Below are 19,313 nucleotides of genomic sequence, written 5' to 3'. Positions count from 1 at the left end.
AATATTTTATGCACCCGCATAGATCCGATTAGAACGGATTTTATTGTGTTGTTGGTACAGTAGCTGATACTAATTTTGACCAGTGCGAGTGTGCGTGTTGTGAATTTGCTATTCAATGTGTAAACGGAATTGTCAGTTTTCCGTGTGTACAAAGTCTATGGGGAAACGGAATTTCCGTTTTCTGACATGCTGAAACGGAATTTGAGATTTTCTGAAACGGAAAAGGCAATTTTTTTAAACGGAAAATCACTGTCCCTACTTTATGCCATTCACATTTCATCAAAATAGGGTCTTACTTCCAGCTCTTAGTTATTCCTTTTTAAGAGAAATTGCTTCATATTTTATTCTGATCCTCTCATATTTGTGGGCGCGTCGTGGTCTAGTGGTTCTGACTCTCGCCTTTAAAACAGAGGGTCGTGGGTTCGAATCCTAGACATGGCGTGTTTTCCTTCAGCAAGAAATTCCTCCACATTGTGCTGCACTCGACCCATGTATGGTGAATGGGTACCCGGCAGGATTATTTCCTTGAATGCACTGAGCGCCGGTTATGGCAGCTCGAGCTAAAGCCGGGGTAATAATAGCAGCGTTTTGTATCAGGCAAAAAGCGCTTTATAAAGCCAGCTATTATTATATTTGAGTTGCAGCTAGAATATAGAAATTGTTCATGCATACCAGCAAAGTAGTTGAAGGATATTTAGCTGTTCTAAGAATTCATATCATCTGAAATTCTTAATTCTTTTCCCCCTTTTCTTTCATAATACGGTTTTATTGATATCTATTGGTATTTTTATCATGATATATTTCTTTTTATCTTATATTCGCACTCCCCCTCCCCATAAGTCCAATTTGGTCCAATGTTTTTGTTTTTTTCAACTCTGCAATATTTTTGTTGAATCCCTGCATTTTATTTGACTTCTAGTTATCATTACCATTCTGCATGCTAATTTCAATTCACCGTTAATTTAGATAAGAGTAGGTATTTTCTACGAACAAAATTTTTATCAGCTCTTTTCTGTGTATATACTTTTTTAATGCAATGATTTCATCACTGACTAATGAATACAACTTGAGAGAGCGACAGGGCTTCTTGTATTTTCATTTTGTCTATTTTTTATTTTTCTTTCATCCACCTCATGCCATTCAGTTTTGATATGAGTTGATATTGACTTTTTCTTTCAAAGAAATACTTCATTCAATATTTCTCCACCAATCATATAATCAAATACCAATTGCATGTAATACATAACATGCAATATTATACATGCATAGAAAAAAACTAAATTTAAATAAGATATTGACTTTCTGATAAAAACAAATACATGGAAACAGGGCGTCGCCAGGGGAGTGCGGAGGGTGCAAACACACCCCCTTAAGACTCCCCCCCCCCCCAAAAAAAAAAAATTAAGGCTGTGGGGGGAGTTAAGAGGGTCATCATGTTCCTAGTATCAGTGTTGATATATTCATATCTACTTTTGATATGTAGTACATGTACATACCAGCTATCAGTACATCCATTACTCCTCACACCCCCTCTCCCTTGAACTTGAAAAAAGCTGGTGAAGACACTGGAAAACACAACTGTGTTACTAATGTTGAACTTTAATAAGGAACCTAAGTATCTAACTTCATTTCTGAGTCTCAATTATCAAAGTGGAGTGAAATAAAAGTTAGCAAAATGTGATTCTAAATCTGAATTTCAAGAATTTGAATTAAATACTGTACATGTTGAACATTAGGCTATTTAAATCAATATTGTATTATCTTGAATCTTGGTTATGTATTGTGCAATTATATTAGGATCTGTTAAGCTTTTGCTTCCATATAACTTTGAATATTTTGGTATCAATTTCATTTTAAATAGGCTCCCTCTTGAGGCCAAGAAGCGAAAGGTTGAGCGTAGCCTGAAGATCTTGGCGGAAGCTGAGCTTGTTTCTGAGAAAGATAATCACCAAACCATGGTCAATGCTATCGCACAGGTAATTATTACATGTATTCAGGAATTGACATCTTTGGATATTAGCCAGACATAAATTTTAATGCCTGGGACCAAGGTATTTTTTTTATTAAGATACATGTACTTGCATTATATATATGCTATTTATATACTCTAAGTATATGATATACTCTTTATATGTTGATTATCATTTGTTTGTATTATTGTAATCATAAATGTATGAAATTTGTATTATACTTTATGTTCTGTTGGAATTCAAATTGAATTTGAATTGTAGCAGATATTATTTGGGATATTTGTTGCATGAGAGCACAACCTTAATAATAAAGAAAGCTGCAAATGGATTCAATAATTTGAAGAAGAAAAATAATATGTTACATGTATCTGTTCCCTTGAAACACTTGATTTCTATTGCATAGTGGCCCCTCTTTTATGCCAATATTCTTCCAAGAAAATACTAAATTTTAATGTAAATTCTTACGAATGTACGTATTTACATAAATGCGCTATATGAAAATATCATTGTTGTTGTTATTGTTATCAATAGCCTGTTTAGGTAGCAACACTCATCAACCATTTCTTTTGTGATAATTCATATTTGATTAGTTTGATGGAAGAACTTTCTACAAATTATTATTATTATTATGGTTTATAATTTATGGGCCACTTTTCGTCATATTATAATGGTAACATGTCCAAAAGAATGAATAAAGTAAAACAAAAGAATATACATGTATATATCTAGAAATTTCAATGTTAAATTTCATAGTTGTTCAAATTTTGACACTTTTTGCATCCGTTAATCATTTCTGTAGGATATTCGAAACCAGAGGAGATACCGTCAGCGACGTAAGCAAGACATAGTGAAACTCAGATCAACGTATAATGGTCTGGAATCTAAATCAACCTTCTACAATGAACAGAGTGATTATTACGCACAGTACATCAAGACTTGTCTAGATAACCTACAGGCTAAGTGAGTATACATTGTACATTGAAAATTACAATGAGAGCAATTCAAAATTTCACTAATTTTGAAACTTTATTAAGTTCATCTTCATGAACTGAAGTTCAATCGACTGCGAGGTTCCCAAAGAACATAAAACTATGAAATAAAAGTCCTTGCAAAGAGAATGATCCATAGATGTTACCCGGTAAAATCATTTTCATAATTTACCCTCTTCAAACATACATGTACATGTACTACATAGACTTTTGCTTTCTACTGGGTACCCATTTAACACCTGGGTGGAGAGTGGCAATGTGTGGATTGAGGTGGGATTCAAACACAACGACCCTCTGAATGATGTTGTTGCTGGATTTCCAGTTTTGGGATTCATTGGATCACTCACATTTTTTTTCTAAGATGCGTCCAATATATTTCTTTCAAATTTGATGCATTGGTAAATGTAATAAATATAAGATTTGTTATGTTTTTTGTTTTTTTTGTTTTTGTTTTTAGTTATTTTAGCTTTACCAGAGACAATAAGATCATCTGTCTTAACAGTATTTCACTTGTAATGTGTAGACCTGGGAACTGTTGCATAAAAAAAAAACTGGCAATTTTTTTCCCCTGAGTTTTTCAATGTCTTATTGTCAATGGCATAATTTTGTTTACCAGAATTTCTTTTTTTTTATGGCAAAAGTTTTATGCATCGGGCCCCTGATGCTTATAATTACATGTTTTTCTTCTAATTCAATCTGCAGACGATCATCAAAGGCCAAGGCAAAGGACAGCAAGTCGGCCCTGAAATACAACGCAGCAAGACTGCATGAGAAGGGTGTGATCCTAGAGATCGATGGATTAGAACAATCACAGTAAGTCTAACCCCTCAGATAGGATGTAAAATACAGGTGCTGTTTATGATTACACTGTTAAAGTAAACTGTAGTTTGCAACTATTCTGTTCAATACATATTTTTTGAATTTTTGGTCCACAAATACACTATACCTAACACCAATATTACAGACAATCAAATCGAATCTTAATATAGCTGTATGTTGACTTATACAATGCATTCATATGTAATTAAAAAGCCTTATACATGTAGTGATGATATTTTTTGTAAATTACAAATGATTGACAAAGTAAATGATACACCTAAAAAAATTAATAAAATCGTAAACTGTATAAAAGTGATATAACAAGAAAAAGAGGGAAGACAATTTTTAACTGCATAAATATGTATGATCTAAAGGGGGGGGGGGCTATAAAGCAGATGCCAGGGCAACTCACTCAAAACCTACCTGTTTACCCTTCGCGTGCCACAGACACATTTTCGTGCAATTGAACTTATCTATACAATCATCATAATTCATCTTCTCTTTAATGCTATCAGTAGGCCTACAGGCTTTGCAAAAGAACAATTCTCATTGCATTGTGTTCGTAGATTGATTTTCAGTCATTCACATGAAGCAAGGCTTTTATCATATTACCTTTGAGTTAAAAAAAAAAGAAAATGCCTCATTTTTTAATACAAATTAATGTGTCAAGAATTCGTAGATAATTTTCAGTTGTGGGTTGGTCAATTATTAGTATTAGTTTTGTCATAATTAATTTTTTTTTTTTTCCCCCTAAATATAAACCATAAACAGAATACTTTGCACTTGGAAACGCCTGTAGTAAGCGCCTTATAAATGTTATGTATTATTATTATCTAATCTCATGCATCACCCATTTAAACTACCAGAGAGATGATTTCTGTATGTTTGTTTCCATTTCCTTAGATTCAAGAACGTCATGTTTGAGATCTCGGCTACCAATGTGCCCGGTGTTTTTGATGTGTCGGCTAAATTCCTTGGAGTCAAGATGGATAGCGTAGAACTTGTTTTCCAGGTCAGTGTCAAAGGCCCGTACCCTAAAGTCTGGTTTATTTGATCTCTTGTCGAAAGTTGTGATTTAAGTATGGACAGCCAGAGATCACATAAATATCTAAATGCAGATGTCAGTGTATTCATTCTCAACTGTCTGTGAAGGATAAACAAGACAGTTGTTTCACCATATAAAAATTAGGAAAGAGCTCAGTTAACATGTGAAGCATATAATGTAAACAAAATTTTGACGTGTTTGGCTACCCAAAATTTTAGCCCAGTTAGACCATGGTCTACATTAAACCTGACTTCAGAACACGGCCAATGATAACAATTACAGGTCTTTAACTCTCTACCTGCCATTGGCATAATCCCTCTTGTGCCACAATAGTTTTAGGGTGCAACCGTAAAGAGGGGTTTTGCATGGACTTTGCTTATTCAATCCACAATAACTTTTGATTGCTTAATTGTTCAGAAAAGCTTTGTCTGTACATGGTACAATGCAACATGGCCGTATGCAGCGGGCGGTTGTCTCCGAAGAAATTTTGAAAACCTACGTGTTATTACTGAAAATTTTCACAAATTTTCACCAGAGTGGACGAAATCCTTCAATTTCACTTTTTAAAATGCAAAAGCACACAAAGAACAAGCTCGGCCACTTTAGGCCCTTAGGTTTTGAGTTTCGCAAATATTTATGCATCCTGCCCACCCCCCCCCCCCCCCGAAAAAAATATCTATGTATGACCTTGCAATGGCACGCATCACTATTGTGTTTGTGGTTTACAATAGACTCTGTATGTATAGTGAATGAAATGTGACTCTAGCCAAAGTTGGCAGTTCACTGTTTAATACTCTAGTCAAGTAAACAAGCAAAAGGTTAATGGAGTCTTTCAGTCTTGAAACATTGGCAGCTGTACTAAAGCTTGGCTAATTATATGCAGCTCTATATAAATGTTTCATGTGGATATCATTATCATTACGATTGTTATAAATTGTTTCTTTGCGTAATCTACAGGATCTTCTTCAGCTACAGTACGAGGGCGCCGCAGTGATGAACATGTTCGGCAGAGCAAAGATCAACGTCAATCTCCTTATCTTCCTCCTCAACAAGAAGTTCTACGGCAAGTAGGAGTTCAGTGATGTCGCTAGGTATGGCAACGATACATAGGCTTTGTAAAGTTTGTAATATATTGTAAAGTACATATGAACTCTTATATTGAAATATAGATTGTTTTATAAATGACCTAAAATATGTTGGGTACAAACGTTGGAAGAGGTGGGGTATTTTTGTGTGGATAATGAAGTGAGATGCTTGGAAATGGGCGTAATTGATAACAAATTAGTGGTAGCTTTTGTTCTGGTTCTATTTACCATACTATTTTTTACTCTTGATGATTTTCTTATAATTTTCAATTAATTGTGCCATTTTTTTTGTAGATTCCTGATGTGTCGGATCTATGACCAAATTGTTGAATATAATTCACTTCTATGGTTGTTTTTTATTATTATTGTTATTATCAAAATAATGTTGAAAAAATAAAAAAATGTTTGATTAAATACAGATTGTCATAAATTGTTTAATATTGAATTGAATTGAATTTGGAAGATGAAATTAATCCTTTTTTTAAAATAAAAATCATTTTCTCAGGAGAAATTAAGAATACTTCTTTGACAAATGCAATAAGAAGGTACATGTAGCACAATGGAAAACTAGCTAAATTAAAATAGATCATCTTGACTTATTTATATACAATAGCCTTGTCTAGGGATAATGATTTTCTCATTTTCAAATAATGTAAACAAATATGTATGTGCCTGATTCATATTCATTTCAATTATATTATTATAATGTGTTCAAATATAATGATATCGTTTTCGTTTATCATTGATTTGTTGATTTTTGTCATTCATTCCACTTTCTTTCAAAGTGACCAAGAGGGTAATTTGTAGGGGAGAAATATGTTTATGATTGATGTTTTTATGAAACATTTTTTGGTTTCTCATAAAAAGCCTTGTAATTTCAATGAAGTGGAGATAATGTTTGTAGTAAGCCACAGAAGATCTTCCAAAGTGTTCTTATAAACCTGTATGGTCAGCTGATCAAACAATATGCATTTTTTTCGAAACTTTCTTTATTTGAAGTGACTCAAATAGTTCTAGATTGTCATGGCAACCATGGGCTTTCACAGGTTTTTATATAGAGTAATCTTCCAAGCCGATTTTAAGCCTTCCGTCTTTTTTTACATCCGCAAATGAGAGGAAGGTCCCTCTTTCAGGCTTACAAAGTGAAGACTCTGACATGAAATAATGTTCAGGTCATTTTTGGATTGATCGTAAGTTTTGCATAAGAAAAAGGCGACTTAATAAGTTTTAAAAACCTATTGGTTATTATTATTGCTTATTTCCTGCAAGAATCTAAGGATATTTATTCAAGTTCATGGGACATGATTTTAACAGAGTCATCAGTAACAATGAACTGTTAGTAATATACATGAATTTTACCATGGAGATCTATAAATGTATGTGACTACCCTACTGATGCAAAGCATAAAAAGTGAAAATATAGTAATACTAATGATCACAATCCTTTGCATATTTCATAACAACAAATTTGAATCATATAGTTGTGATAATGTATTTCACAACATGAATGAAATGGTTCAACGATTAGTATTATGATTTTTCATCGAAGAATGAATTCATTTGCAATTTGTCAATTGCTTTAATAAGATACATGAATTTAATTATCTCCTGCATATATTTGAATAACGATCTTCTATGCAAAGTTTTTTTATTTTGATTTCTTGTGTCAAGAAAGTTGCCTTTCATTTGTAATGGCTTTTTATTTAGAAATGTGTTAGATGTTAATAACATGCTAGCCTTTAGAAGGAAAGCATGCATGTATATTTGTTTTATGAAGGATTATTGAGTAACTTATAGTTCTAAATTGATTGAATTCATTCAACTAAAAAAAAAGAAATTATAAATTGAAATTTCCTCAATTGTAAGTTGGTGCTGGGTTTAGTGTTGCTGTAGTGATGGTTGGTGGCATGTAGTTCATAAGTATAGCAATCATGTATTTTGTATATTTATATATATTTTGCTTGATAAGTATAACTTCACTAGCAATTAAAATTCTGTCTATGTCAATACACCCGTCATTCTTTATGGAAATATGATAACATTGAATATTTATCGTTGCGATTGCTGAAAAGCATTTCAAATTTTGGACTCATATCTCTTTTCTTTTATTTATTTGGTATAAAAGAATAAACGATGAAATTATTATTGCAGTAATGCCTCCCTGAATTTTGTATCGTTTCTCAGCAGTCTTCTAAATATGTGTTTCATTAAAAATGATATTGTATCTGTTATCCTTTTGTAGTCTTTTTCACTTTTGATTGAATATGAGATAGGGCATTCCAAATAAATAAATGACACAAGTATATATGTAGCAGGTCAAAGATGTTTAGTTGAGAACCAGAAGGGCGATATTAACATTGACTTTGTACAGCAATAGTGTCCTTGTTCTCAACAGAACATCTTTCAACTCCAATAATGCCCTTCTGGCTCCCAACTGATGATATATACATATTTTGTTTAGGTCAGGTTTGAACTTTCATGCAACTACATCTATCATGTAAGTGTATATTCAGATTTTTTTTACATCATATATACTTTTTCCTGCTTTTCTTTTTTTTATTTGATGCGCATTGGCAGAGATCCATATGGTATGCATGCTACAATTTATTATATCATTCTTTTGGAATTTATTGTCAAATATGTTGTGCAAGCTTTGGTTGATGTAAAAAACAATTGTATATTTCATATTTCAAATATGAATTTATGTGAGTAGCTGTGTACAATTTCTATCATATTAAGCTTCTTATTCTCCTTCCATTCTCTTGTGATATGACCAATACTTCTTATGGACCAGAACATTACCAAAAATAATTTGCTGATTTTTTAACCAAAATGAAAACATCTGACATTTTTTGTTGATGTTGTTAACAGTTTTGTTTTGTGTTTAAAGGTTTTGAAACCTTTCAAACTACCTTGAATTCCAGTGTAAATTTGAGCTGGAATCGTAAAGATGACAGAACAATATAGAAAAAAAAGAAGGGCTGTTTTTGTTTGAGATGCATCCTATACTAGGGGTTGTTTAGCATAGCTTGTATATTGAAAGTCTTGATTGTAATTCGGTTTAGTTTAAAAGTTTTTATTTGAGCGTATGTTTCATGTCTCTCTATTGTGGCCATTATTTTTTGTTTTGTTTATAATGTCTTGATACCAGGCTGCCTGTACCGTTTCAAGTGAAATAAACATAAATATGATAAGGGATACTATAAATAGTTTGGAGTGAGATTTGTCCAGTACCTGTACATAATGAGGTGAGTAAGGTGAGTGAGAACGGCTGTTTATACATGTACCATGGTTCTCTCAGTTGGGATAGAGTGACCATATTTGATTGTTAGCTGTAGTTTGTCATGTCATTGCAAGGACACCTTTAACTTTACCCTTTGTGGATCCCATGCGTGCAAAATAGCCTATAACAGCACACGTAATATGAGAGCATTGTGTAAGGGCATTTCTGCACCGATGGGGTGTGCGAAAGGTTTTGTTTAGGGCTTTCTTGCACCAACATGAGTTTGGAAGCATAATTCATTTACATCACAACATTATGAAACTGTAAGCAAAATAATTATTCAGACATCCATAGATTTTGTGATTTTGGTTTTCAGAAATTAACTTTTAATAACTGTCACATTTTTTCTAAAAATTTCAAGGATATGTTTCTTCACATTATTATTATTATTATTATTATTATTATTTTATTCGGCACTTCATCAAAAACAAGACAGCATGTACAATGCAAGATTGAGAAATAGTACAAAAATACAAATAGTTTTTAGACCCTTTCTCACCAAACCAGGTAGCCTGGGTAGGGAATAGGTCAACTTAATGGCCATGGCCCACAGGCCTTCCCTCCCACACCCGATTGGGTGAACAAAGATCATTACATAATAGAGTTACAAAATAGAATAACATGATAGTATAAATAGGGTATAAATATGATTTCATTCCCTTGAAGACCATCAAAATTTATATTGTTATGGAATGAATTTTATTACATTTGCTTCAAAGAAATAATAAAATCTTGGATCACTTGATTTGATTAATTTTTTTTTCATTTCATCAATAATTTATCTAAGCATAGTTCAGGTATGAAGAAAAAAAAAGAAAAATTACCGTCAGGAAACAAGTTGCATTATCAAAACTGTAGACATTTGTTTGTTTTTTGTTCTTATTGATAACAAAAGATAAACCCTTTGGATGTAATTCTGATAGTCATGGTTTAGTTAAACCTGGGTTAACTTAGACCACACTTTTATGGAGTGCCAGTTGTCAACTCATTCACTAATTAAAAAAGTATTCTTATCTTGCTGCAATATATTGTCCCAAAATTGATAGAGACATGGAATGTGAAGAATAGGAAAATGCAAAAATATAATGAATTTTAATAAGTTGATACATAATAATTTCCATAAATATAGAAGAAATATTATGAAGCAAGCATTCCATACAAGTGTGGTTTAAAATTCGAGTTCAGACTAGGGTTAAACCTAGGTTTAATTATCAGAAACCCATTATAACAGAAATGTAGGAAAAAGTCATCTTAAACCAAGAGCTTGACATTGATGGAGACCTCGATAGAAAAGGGAAGAGAAAACAAAACAGTGCCATAAATGAGACTTGCGAGAAAGTAAATGGAGTTTAAATATTACACAGGGCCCTGAAAAGGTTTCAAAATAATCTCAACATGAGACTGAGCGCGGCCCCGGGAGAAAAGTTGGGATCAAAATACTTTCCCAGTTTTAGGCCAGTTCTAATGAAAGTTGGCACCAACATTGGTCTTCGTGTAAAAACATGATATTCCCGTTTCCAAATGTGTTGGAAATTGTGTAGCCATGGTAACCATGGTAACAGCATGTTATTGCCAAAACCCAGGAAAACTACTCTCCCTGTTGTTTTTTACCATTGCTCTTGAAATTTGGCACGAACATTCATCTTGGGTAAAAACATGAAAGAATCATCTTCCAAGTGTGTTGGAAACTGCGTTGTCATAGTAACGGCATATCGCGGGTGTATTAGGCCTAATCCATACTAATCACCTTCAGTACTAAATTTCTAGTTTATATTGGAATTCTATATTTCGCATTTATTGTATTCTTCCTCCTTCTTTATTTATACCCCAAAATAGGCCGGGCTTCTGTTCTTTTTGTTATTTTTATTTAACAATTCTTCCTCTAAGTTTTAAAATTCGTTGATCTTTGTAACAAACTTTTCAATTAGCTTTGTTCTACCGTGTGAAGTAAAAAAAAACCAGAATGAGTACCTTACTAAACATTATTTTTTTATGCGAGCGCAAAACACGATCCAAAAATTTATGATATTCCAACCTGAAAAAAAAAACTTGACACCTCACAAATCACCAATTCAAGGGAAAAAAAACATATATATGGCCTGAAAGAGTGTATTCTAAATAATATGATACCATTTTTATATGTTATGTGTTGGATGATCAGGAGGTATTCTTTGCAGCGATGTAAATTTTGATTTGAGCCCTAAGTAAGGAATAACTGCAATTAATGAATCCAGATGTCAACGAGGTCATAATCCTACAAGGGATGTATTAAAATCCATTTCAAAATACCTTTTCAGTAAGTTACATTATAATTGCTTATTAAACCCTTTTTTATTATCAATTCTCAAGTTAATATAATTGGAAATGGATTTGCAAATATGTTCATACTAACTCATGTAGGATTATGACATCATTGGCATCTGGATTCATTCAATGCGGTCATGCCTTACTTTGGCGCAAATTTACATCAGTGGAAAGAATACCTTCTGATAAAGAATAGGCTTCTGATTTCAGCTTTATTTATTAAGTTATCACTGCTCCTATTCCGAAAATCCAAAGTTTTTACTCGTGTTTATCCAACCCTACAGCAAATCCCATGTAATCCCATGTAATTTGAAAAAAAAAAAAAAAAAATTCTTCACGGATATATACACCCGCCTCATAAGTTTTCTCCTAAAGTACCTAAGTATTTGTTTCATTTATCAGAATATTAAGGCTATTATCTATCTTACCCGAAGAACACTAATATATGGTAAACAAAGTACTGTTAGCAAACAAATCATTTTAGTATTACGGAATAAATTATTACTTATTCGCGCTCACTTCGAGCTTTTTGCCCTTGCCCTATATTATCAGCATTTTTTGTTTCAAGTTGAAGCTAATGAACTCCACAAAGTTCTCCACATCGATTTTCCGAAATTTCAGTGACTTTTTATCTAATTTACTATATCTTAAGTTTTTTTTGGTCTTCTATGACATGAACAATCTAGTAACATGAAGCGTTGAATTTTATTGAAAGGACATTGACCGAGATTATATAATCACTTGGAGTCCATGAACAAAACGACGCATGACCATCCATTGTCGTGCACTGGGGGAGAACATGAGCACACAATGGCGGGAAATTTTGAACCGGATTTTGAACAGCTGAGCGTAGGCGAGAGACAAATGTATTTCGTAGATCTAGGGTAGAATGTACAGCAAGCAACAACAACATCATCGGTGTAAATGCTGAGGGAAGTGACATTAGTTCTCCAAAAACAAGACATCCGACAGATTTTATTTTCGTGATATTACTGCATGTGAGGCAGGGAAAGATATAGAAACTTCAGGAAGCTGATATCGGGAAAACTTAGTTTGGTGGTGGCCAGGTAAGTTATATAATTATCTTAATGTTAGGTGTTGAATTTGAAGGAATTAAATTATAACCTCTTAAAACTGTTTCTGAGAAATTACGTAAGCCGACACCCTAAAATAAACTTGAAGTCAAAGCTGGCTGAAAATATTTATATCTAACTAAAAAGAATAAAATTCACAAAGCAAAGTGCTGACAATTTTATCAAAATCGGATAACAAATAACGAAGTTATTGAATGTTAAAGTTTATCAATATTTTGTGAAAACAGTCATGCACATCGTCATGAATATTTATTATGTGCGCTGATGATGTCACATCCCCACTTTCCTTTTCCTTATGTTATTACATGAAATCATAATTGTTTCATTTTTTCATACATGTGCGTGTAGATGATGTGTCTATATTATGATGAAATAAGTTGTGGCAATAAATACCAATGCACTTAATCAGTTGTCAATCCAATTGTTTAGTTCTTGGTAGAAATTTTTTGAATAAACCTATTTTCTAATATAAACAAGTGGGGATATAACATCTGCCCACCTAATGAATATTCCTGAAGACATGCCTAAAGCTGTTTCACCGGAATAATGCAAATCTTTAAAACTCAATAACTTAAATCGTTATTTGTTATCCGATTTTGATGAAATTTTCAGCATTTTGCTCCATGAATTATGAATTATTTAGATATAAATATTTTTAGTCAGGACCATCCCTTTAAAGTACGCCATATTGGCGTTTGCCTAGATCAATTAAAGGTGTACCATGCCAGTACAATTGGCTTTTTACTGAATTGAATTGTGACACAGCTAGTTGGGAGCATGGCCGAATAGCTAAAGGGTGAAGGGTACTAATACTATGTAAATCTGCGCTCCCGTCGGGAAAATGAATTAAAGAAAGGGGGAGAGCGAATAAAAGAAGGGAAGGAGAGGGGAAAAGGAAAGAAAGGGGAAAAAGAGGCTAAGAGGAAGAGGAGAACAAATAAAAGGAAGGAGAGAAGGAGATAGAACGGGACGATACTTAAATATATGACGTGGAAAGAAAACGTTTTAGGAATGTTTGCTGGAAAGTGAAAATTTGTGATAGACCTGAAAAACACGACAGTTTTGAAATGAATGCATCTCAATCAATTATTTAGAGCTTAATTATCTTTTAAGATTTCAACCAAAACGGGCGCTCATTCTTTTTAATCATGAAGAGGATGGGTGTCTTAATTCCTAAATAAAATGATGCGAACACGAAGCGCGAGCAGGAAATTTTTGATATTCCGATCTAAAAACTATACATTTTAGTATATTAATACAGTATTATATGTAATAAAGAACACTTAATGCGAGCGTGAAGCGGAAGCTGTAATTTTTGTATATACTTAACATGTTAAACACGGTTTTACATTTAGGAACATTATGAAGAGGATGGATGGCACTATAAATGATGCGATTGCGAGATCGAAGCGCGGGCTGAAATTTTAAAAACGGGAAATTTGTAATCACGAATTGTAATCATGAACATGATGCGTTGGCCTATCTCACTAAATTCGAAGAAAATGTAAAAAAAAAATAGAGCATCGATCGTATCAATTCAGAGAAACTAATGTTTTTTTTAAAGAAAGTAGGCCTATATACTTGTTTTGTTCCTTGGTAACATAGTGATTGTGGTATGAATGTATTGAGTGGTGAATTATATAGCAGGGGCGGCGGAACGTATTTTCGTTTGCGGGGGCAAAGCAAACAAGGGCACTTATAATATGTCAAAATGGGCATTATGGTACAAATGGGTATTTTCACCATGAGATTATCATCTGCGTGAAGCAGTTGTGTGTTTTGTAGTAATCAAGTTGAGCAAGCCTTTTTAAAGTAATTTCTGATTGATAACATCCATATTTAGGCTTTATTTCTTCTGCGAGCGAGCGTAGCGAGCGATCGGTTTCGAACGAAAAATTGCAAATCTGAAGTAGTAAAACTCGCTTTTTAGTAAATTATGGCGCTAATTACTGTTCAAAAGTCATCCTTACAAGATGTTGCGAGTGTGAATCGCAAGCTCATACCTCTGGACATTTCATACAAGACATGAACATTAAAAGCACTTTGTTATTATGAAAAAGATGTGTATCTAACTGAAGCAATAGTGCGGAGCGCGAGCTGAAATTTGTAATATACTGACCAGAAAACGAACCTGTTAAGGAGTACATTTAATAACTCATGAATAGGATATATATTTCACCAATAGAATAATGCGAGCGCGAAGCTTGAGCTGAAAATGTTTGATATTCCAACCTGAAAACTGGTCATTTTAAGCATTTTTTTTAACAAAAACAGAATGAGTACCTTACTAAACATTATTTTTTTATTCGAGCGCAAAACACGATCCAAAAATTTATGATATTCCAACCTGAAAAAAATATTGTGGTCTAACCATGAACAGGATGAGTACCTTACCAGACAATAATTGATGCGAGCGCGAAGCGCGATCAAACAATTTTGTGATTTTCTAACCTAAAACTATTATGTTTTACTTCAAAAAGGCCATTTCATTTTGAAAAAAGGGCACTTTCCATGTTTAAAAAAGCATTTTTCCTAAGGGGACTTTTTTTTTTTGGGGGGGGGGGTCAAGTTCCCTCCCGCTCCCCGGTTCCGCCGCCTCTAAGTTATAGTATATTATTATTCAAGTGGGTCTATATTACAAGACTACACAGCTCAGAATGTTGCATTATACTGGCCAGATGTGAGTAGTTGAGGACTTGTGGTGGCGCCGTTAAGGCCGCTATATAGTTCGTTGCTGCTTTAAAATGTCCAGGCTTTAGATAGGAATATCAAAAATTGTCAGCTCATGCTTTTCCTCTCACTTCACAAGTTTCTTTAAGAAGATATATACCCATCATCTTCATGAATAAAAAAAAAGATGCATAGAATTTTCGGTTTTTATGTCTAAACCTAATAAAACCAGCTTGCACTTTGCGCTCACATTTTTTTTAAATACATCTTGTTCGTGCGTAAACTAGCCAGCTTTTGGATTTTCTGGTTGAATATCCAAAATTATCGGCTCGCGCTCCGCGCTGACATCAGTTAAATACCTATTGTGATTACAAAATCTGAGAATGTCCAGTTTTCAAGTCGGAATATCGAAAATTCATATATAAATTATAATTATTGAACGTCTTTGCTGATCGACAACGGGGCATCTGCTATGTGCCTTTTATATTGGCTATTGCTTATTTGCCAGAATTAACAGGAAAGGTAGGGGTGTCAAAATTCTTTGGGTCGCATAATTTTTTTTCTTAATCGCCCCACCTATGGGCAGCGCCTGCATGAGTTCTGGTGGGATTGTTACATTTTACATGAATGGCAAAACTACTATGGCCACGGCATGCACAGTTTTTACTTTCAATCAATCAAACGGTAGGAATAAGGATTAGGGGGAAGATACTCAAAGTGATTAACATACTGATTTCAGGCTGCTAAGAGAATTAAAGGGTCCGGGGTTTTGGGAGGGGTCTTTCTTTCCAGTAATTTTAATTTATCATATTTTATTCCTTTTTTAGCTGTTTAATATTTTTCTTTTGTTTTGCTATATAAGGGTGGAACTCCTATGACTCTGTGGGGCGGGAGGGGTGCACCCCGCCCCACCCCAGCCTACGCCATATTGTTTGGGATGACATAGAATAGAAAGTGTATACATGTATGACTATTTGACTTATTTTTATTTTCTCTTAGTTTCTCATCAGCGCAGAATAGCCTATAGGCTTATGTAGACTATAAAAGATGTATCCTGGGCCATGATTGAAAGTGGGATATACCATCCATGCGGCGTGGTCATCGAGAAATGGAACATGAGATGATGATCAGGAGATGATGCTCAGGAGATCATTGATGGCGGGTGAGGAGGATAGCAGATTGTTCTTATGAGGTATCCAGCTGTTACATTGTGAGATGAGGTCAGACGTCGACGTGTAGGCCTACCCGCAGTTTTACCAAGAGAAGGAAGAGGGAGTGGAAGGTGTTCTTCGACCGACGAATATATCTTGCAGATACTATGATTGGAAAGTGTACCCTATATATGCAGTCTCATCACGGTGAGGGGTGATCAAGGATCCAGTAAGGCTATTGGCCTTCTGCCGGCCCGCGAGTCCGAGGAAGTTTACGCGGGAGTTTCCGGGTTACATGACGGGCCCGGGGATGACGGGAATATTCCAAAGAATGTTAAGGGTTGTTTTACAATCAGGATGAGTGGGGGGGGGGGGGGGGGGGTTCAGGCCTTCTGTGCATCATAAAAAAAGATGTATAAAATTATGTGTGGTGTTATCTACATTGGCAAGTTATATATCGGCACTGTTAGAGCAACCTCCAAGAGAATACTTAAAAAAAAGTGTAGTTCGCAAAATTGACCATAATATGACATTTTAGAGGAAATTTATTTCACCCCCCCCCCCCCTTCAAGCCCACGCATATCGCATAGCCATCATTATGTATTTTTTACCAATCAGAATTCATTGTTGAAAGAGTGAAATTCAATTGTTTAAAAACTATAAACCCAGATAATTTGATTATTTCCGTGACTTTTAATCCAAAATGGGATTTTCGATCAGTCCCAAGTATCCTCTCCGAATTCGGTAGGTAGTTTTACGCCGCACAGTTATGCTTTCTTTATAAAAAAAAATCATAACATAAGACAAACTTACAATGATTAGTGAGAAAAAAAATTAAAAGTGAAATTAGACGCACAGCTATACTGATTGTAACACAACTCTTAATGTGTCACTGATCTCACCACAAAAGTGTGAAGATCAGTGGATTCAATGGAACAAATTGATCAATCAAATTAGTTCATCTTCCCTCCGCGAATGCAGCAACGTTATACTCTTTTCCGCGATTTTTTTTCACATTTTTATTGGCATTATTCAGACAAAATCATGTAAAAACAAAAACGAGATAAGAAAAAAAAAACTTTGTCTATCTTGCGTGCAGGAAAATTTTGCATTTTTATACATAACCTAAATGCTGACTGAATTCTGCTGTAATAGGCATATTTAACGTTCCTAGCTGGGACATTCCCCTTGTTGTTAAGTAAATTCTCTATATAACTAGCTAAAGGAGGAGGCTGCATTCGGTCATTTTTTGTTCTACCATACGTCTAACATTTATATCTTAAACATGTTATATGTATTTTTTAAGGCTTTGGTGGATTTAATTAGAAACACGCTCTCTGGTCCATGGATTTTTTGTATATATATATATATATAAACTCAGAAGCAAGGGAAATTAAAGGAATATGTTATAGTTTGGTGAAATTAAATAACATTTTAAGCAAAAAATTGTAAGCTTCCACATCTTTTCTCTTTGCAATGAGGAGGGAATGACAATCCACTTTCACCTTCTACATTTGGCACTCTTATCTCCTCCAAGGGGTAGTGAATTGGTACTGTATGCAGCGCTTATAGAAACAGCGCTACATAAATTTTGCGTATTATTATTGTAATATTTTTTATTGATTGATTGCTCTTTTTTTACTAGTATGATGTACATTGCTAATACACCGTCACTTGCATTTTGACAATGGTGGTTAACGAGTGAAGTGTAGAAGTGTGGAACATTTAACTTATCCAGATATCTTACCCCATCTTGGATATAAATTCATGTTAATAACAAGGGGAATCTTTAATGATGCAAACAATTAAACAGACCCCCCTTTTTTAGAATGGGTCTTAGATATTCGTTCCTAGGAAGTAAGAAACAATGTATATTTAAAATCGTTATTAATGTATGAACAAAAAGTAATGAAAGTCCACTTTGCCAAAATTCTCTTTTGACTATTTTAAAATAGTATTTTGAAGGGCAAGTCCACCCAACAGAAAAGCGGGTTTGAATAGTGCTAGGAAAACATCAAATAATCAAAATCAAAATTTTATAAGAATCAGATGTAAAATAAGAAAGTTATGAAATTATGATTTTTTTGCTTATTTTCACAAAACAATTGCATTGTATGATTGTATTTTTTAAAGAAACAGGTTATTTCAATTTTCCGCAGATTCGACCCCAAAAACATCTTCGTTGAATCAAAATAGATTGCAACTACGGCAATCACATAAAAGAAGAAATCAAACCTGGTTTTACGTCATAATAAGGAAAATATATGAAGATATTTCAGAATTCACATGATGATAAAATACAAAGAAACCGTGAGTTGGTGGAGTCATCAGTTGACTCATTTGCATACTGAACAGAATTGCCATAACTTTCTTATTTTATGTCCTATCATGATTGTATGATTATATTGTGGTAGGTCTATTTCGAAAATACACCAAGAAAATCTAAAATGTAAATTCCTCTGCTAATGACATGAGGGTAGATTTTATAATTCCTTATTTTGCCTGGTGGGTGTTTTATAAAGCTGTTCATAAGTCTCGACTGACTTTACGCCAAACTGGTGCTCCTTTCTTGTGCCATAGTGCTGACATAGTACCTAATATTATGTTCTGGTCATGAATAAAGTCGTGCATTACTTTGCGAAGAGCTTTTCGAAACATCCACCTCGACAGTAAAAGATATTGATACTCTTCATTTTGGCTACTTGTATTTATTCTTGTACCCGGTTTCATAAGAAACTTGTCCCCCTATAACCCCCCCCCCCTTCCAACCTCTCTTTCTCTCTCTCTCTCACCCCTCTTCTCTCCCCTTCTCTTTCTTTCTCTCTTCTGAATGTACTTTCACATTTGGTTGTGCGATCATTTGTTACAATGTTACACAAAATAGCAATGTTCGCAACAGTCCT

General features: G+C 34.0%; 1 protein-coding gene and 1 long non-coding RNA gene across 2 annotated transcripts in view; both read left to right on the top strand.

Moving 5' to 3' along the window:
* LOC129261790 (ras GTPase-activating-like protein IQGAP1) overlaps nt 1-9,106 on the top strand; it is a 98,025-nt gene extending 88,919 nt beyond the window's left edge. The window contains exons 36-40 of the mRNA XM_064099837.1: nt 1,862-1,976; nt 2,770-2,930; nt 3,662-3,772; nt 4,682-4,790; nt 5,781-9,106. Coding sequence (XP_063955907.1) covers nt 1,862-1,976; nt 2,770-2,930; nt 3,662-3,772; nt 4,682-4,790; nt 5,781-5,894 — 610 coding nt within the window. The 3' untranslated portion in view covers nt 5,895-9,106. The remainder of the gene's footprint in view (nt 1-1,861; nt 1,977-2,769; nt 2,931-3,661; nt 3,773-4,681; nt 4,791-5,780) is intronic.
* A 3,247-nt stretch (nt 9,107-12,353) lies between these two features.
* LOC135154243 (uncharacterized) lies at nt 12,354-19,100 on the top strand. Its single transcript, XR_010293633.1, has 2 exons — nt 12,354-12,562; nt 16,259-19,100. It is a non-coding gene; the product is annotated as an uncharacterized LOC135154243 (long non-coding RNA).
* The last annotated feature ends 213 nt before the right edge of the window (nt 19,101-19,313 follow it).

Source organism: Lytechinus pictus, chromosome 5, assembly GCF_037042905.1.
Source record: "Lytechinus pictus isolate F3 Inbred chromosome 5, Lp3.0, whole genome shotgun sequence".
NCBI classification, from domain to species: Eukaryota; Metazoa; Echinodermata; class Echinoidea; order Temnopleuroida; family Toxopneustidae; genus Lytechinus; species Lytechinus pictus.
Note: the sequence above shows the minus strand (reverse complement) of the source record. Positions and strands in the feature narration are given on the sequence as shown.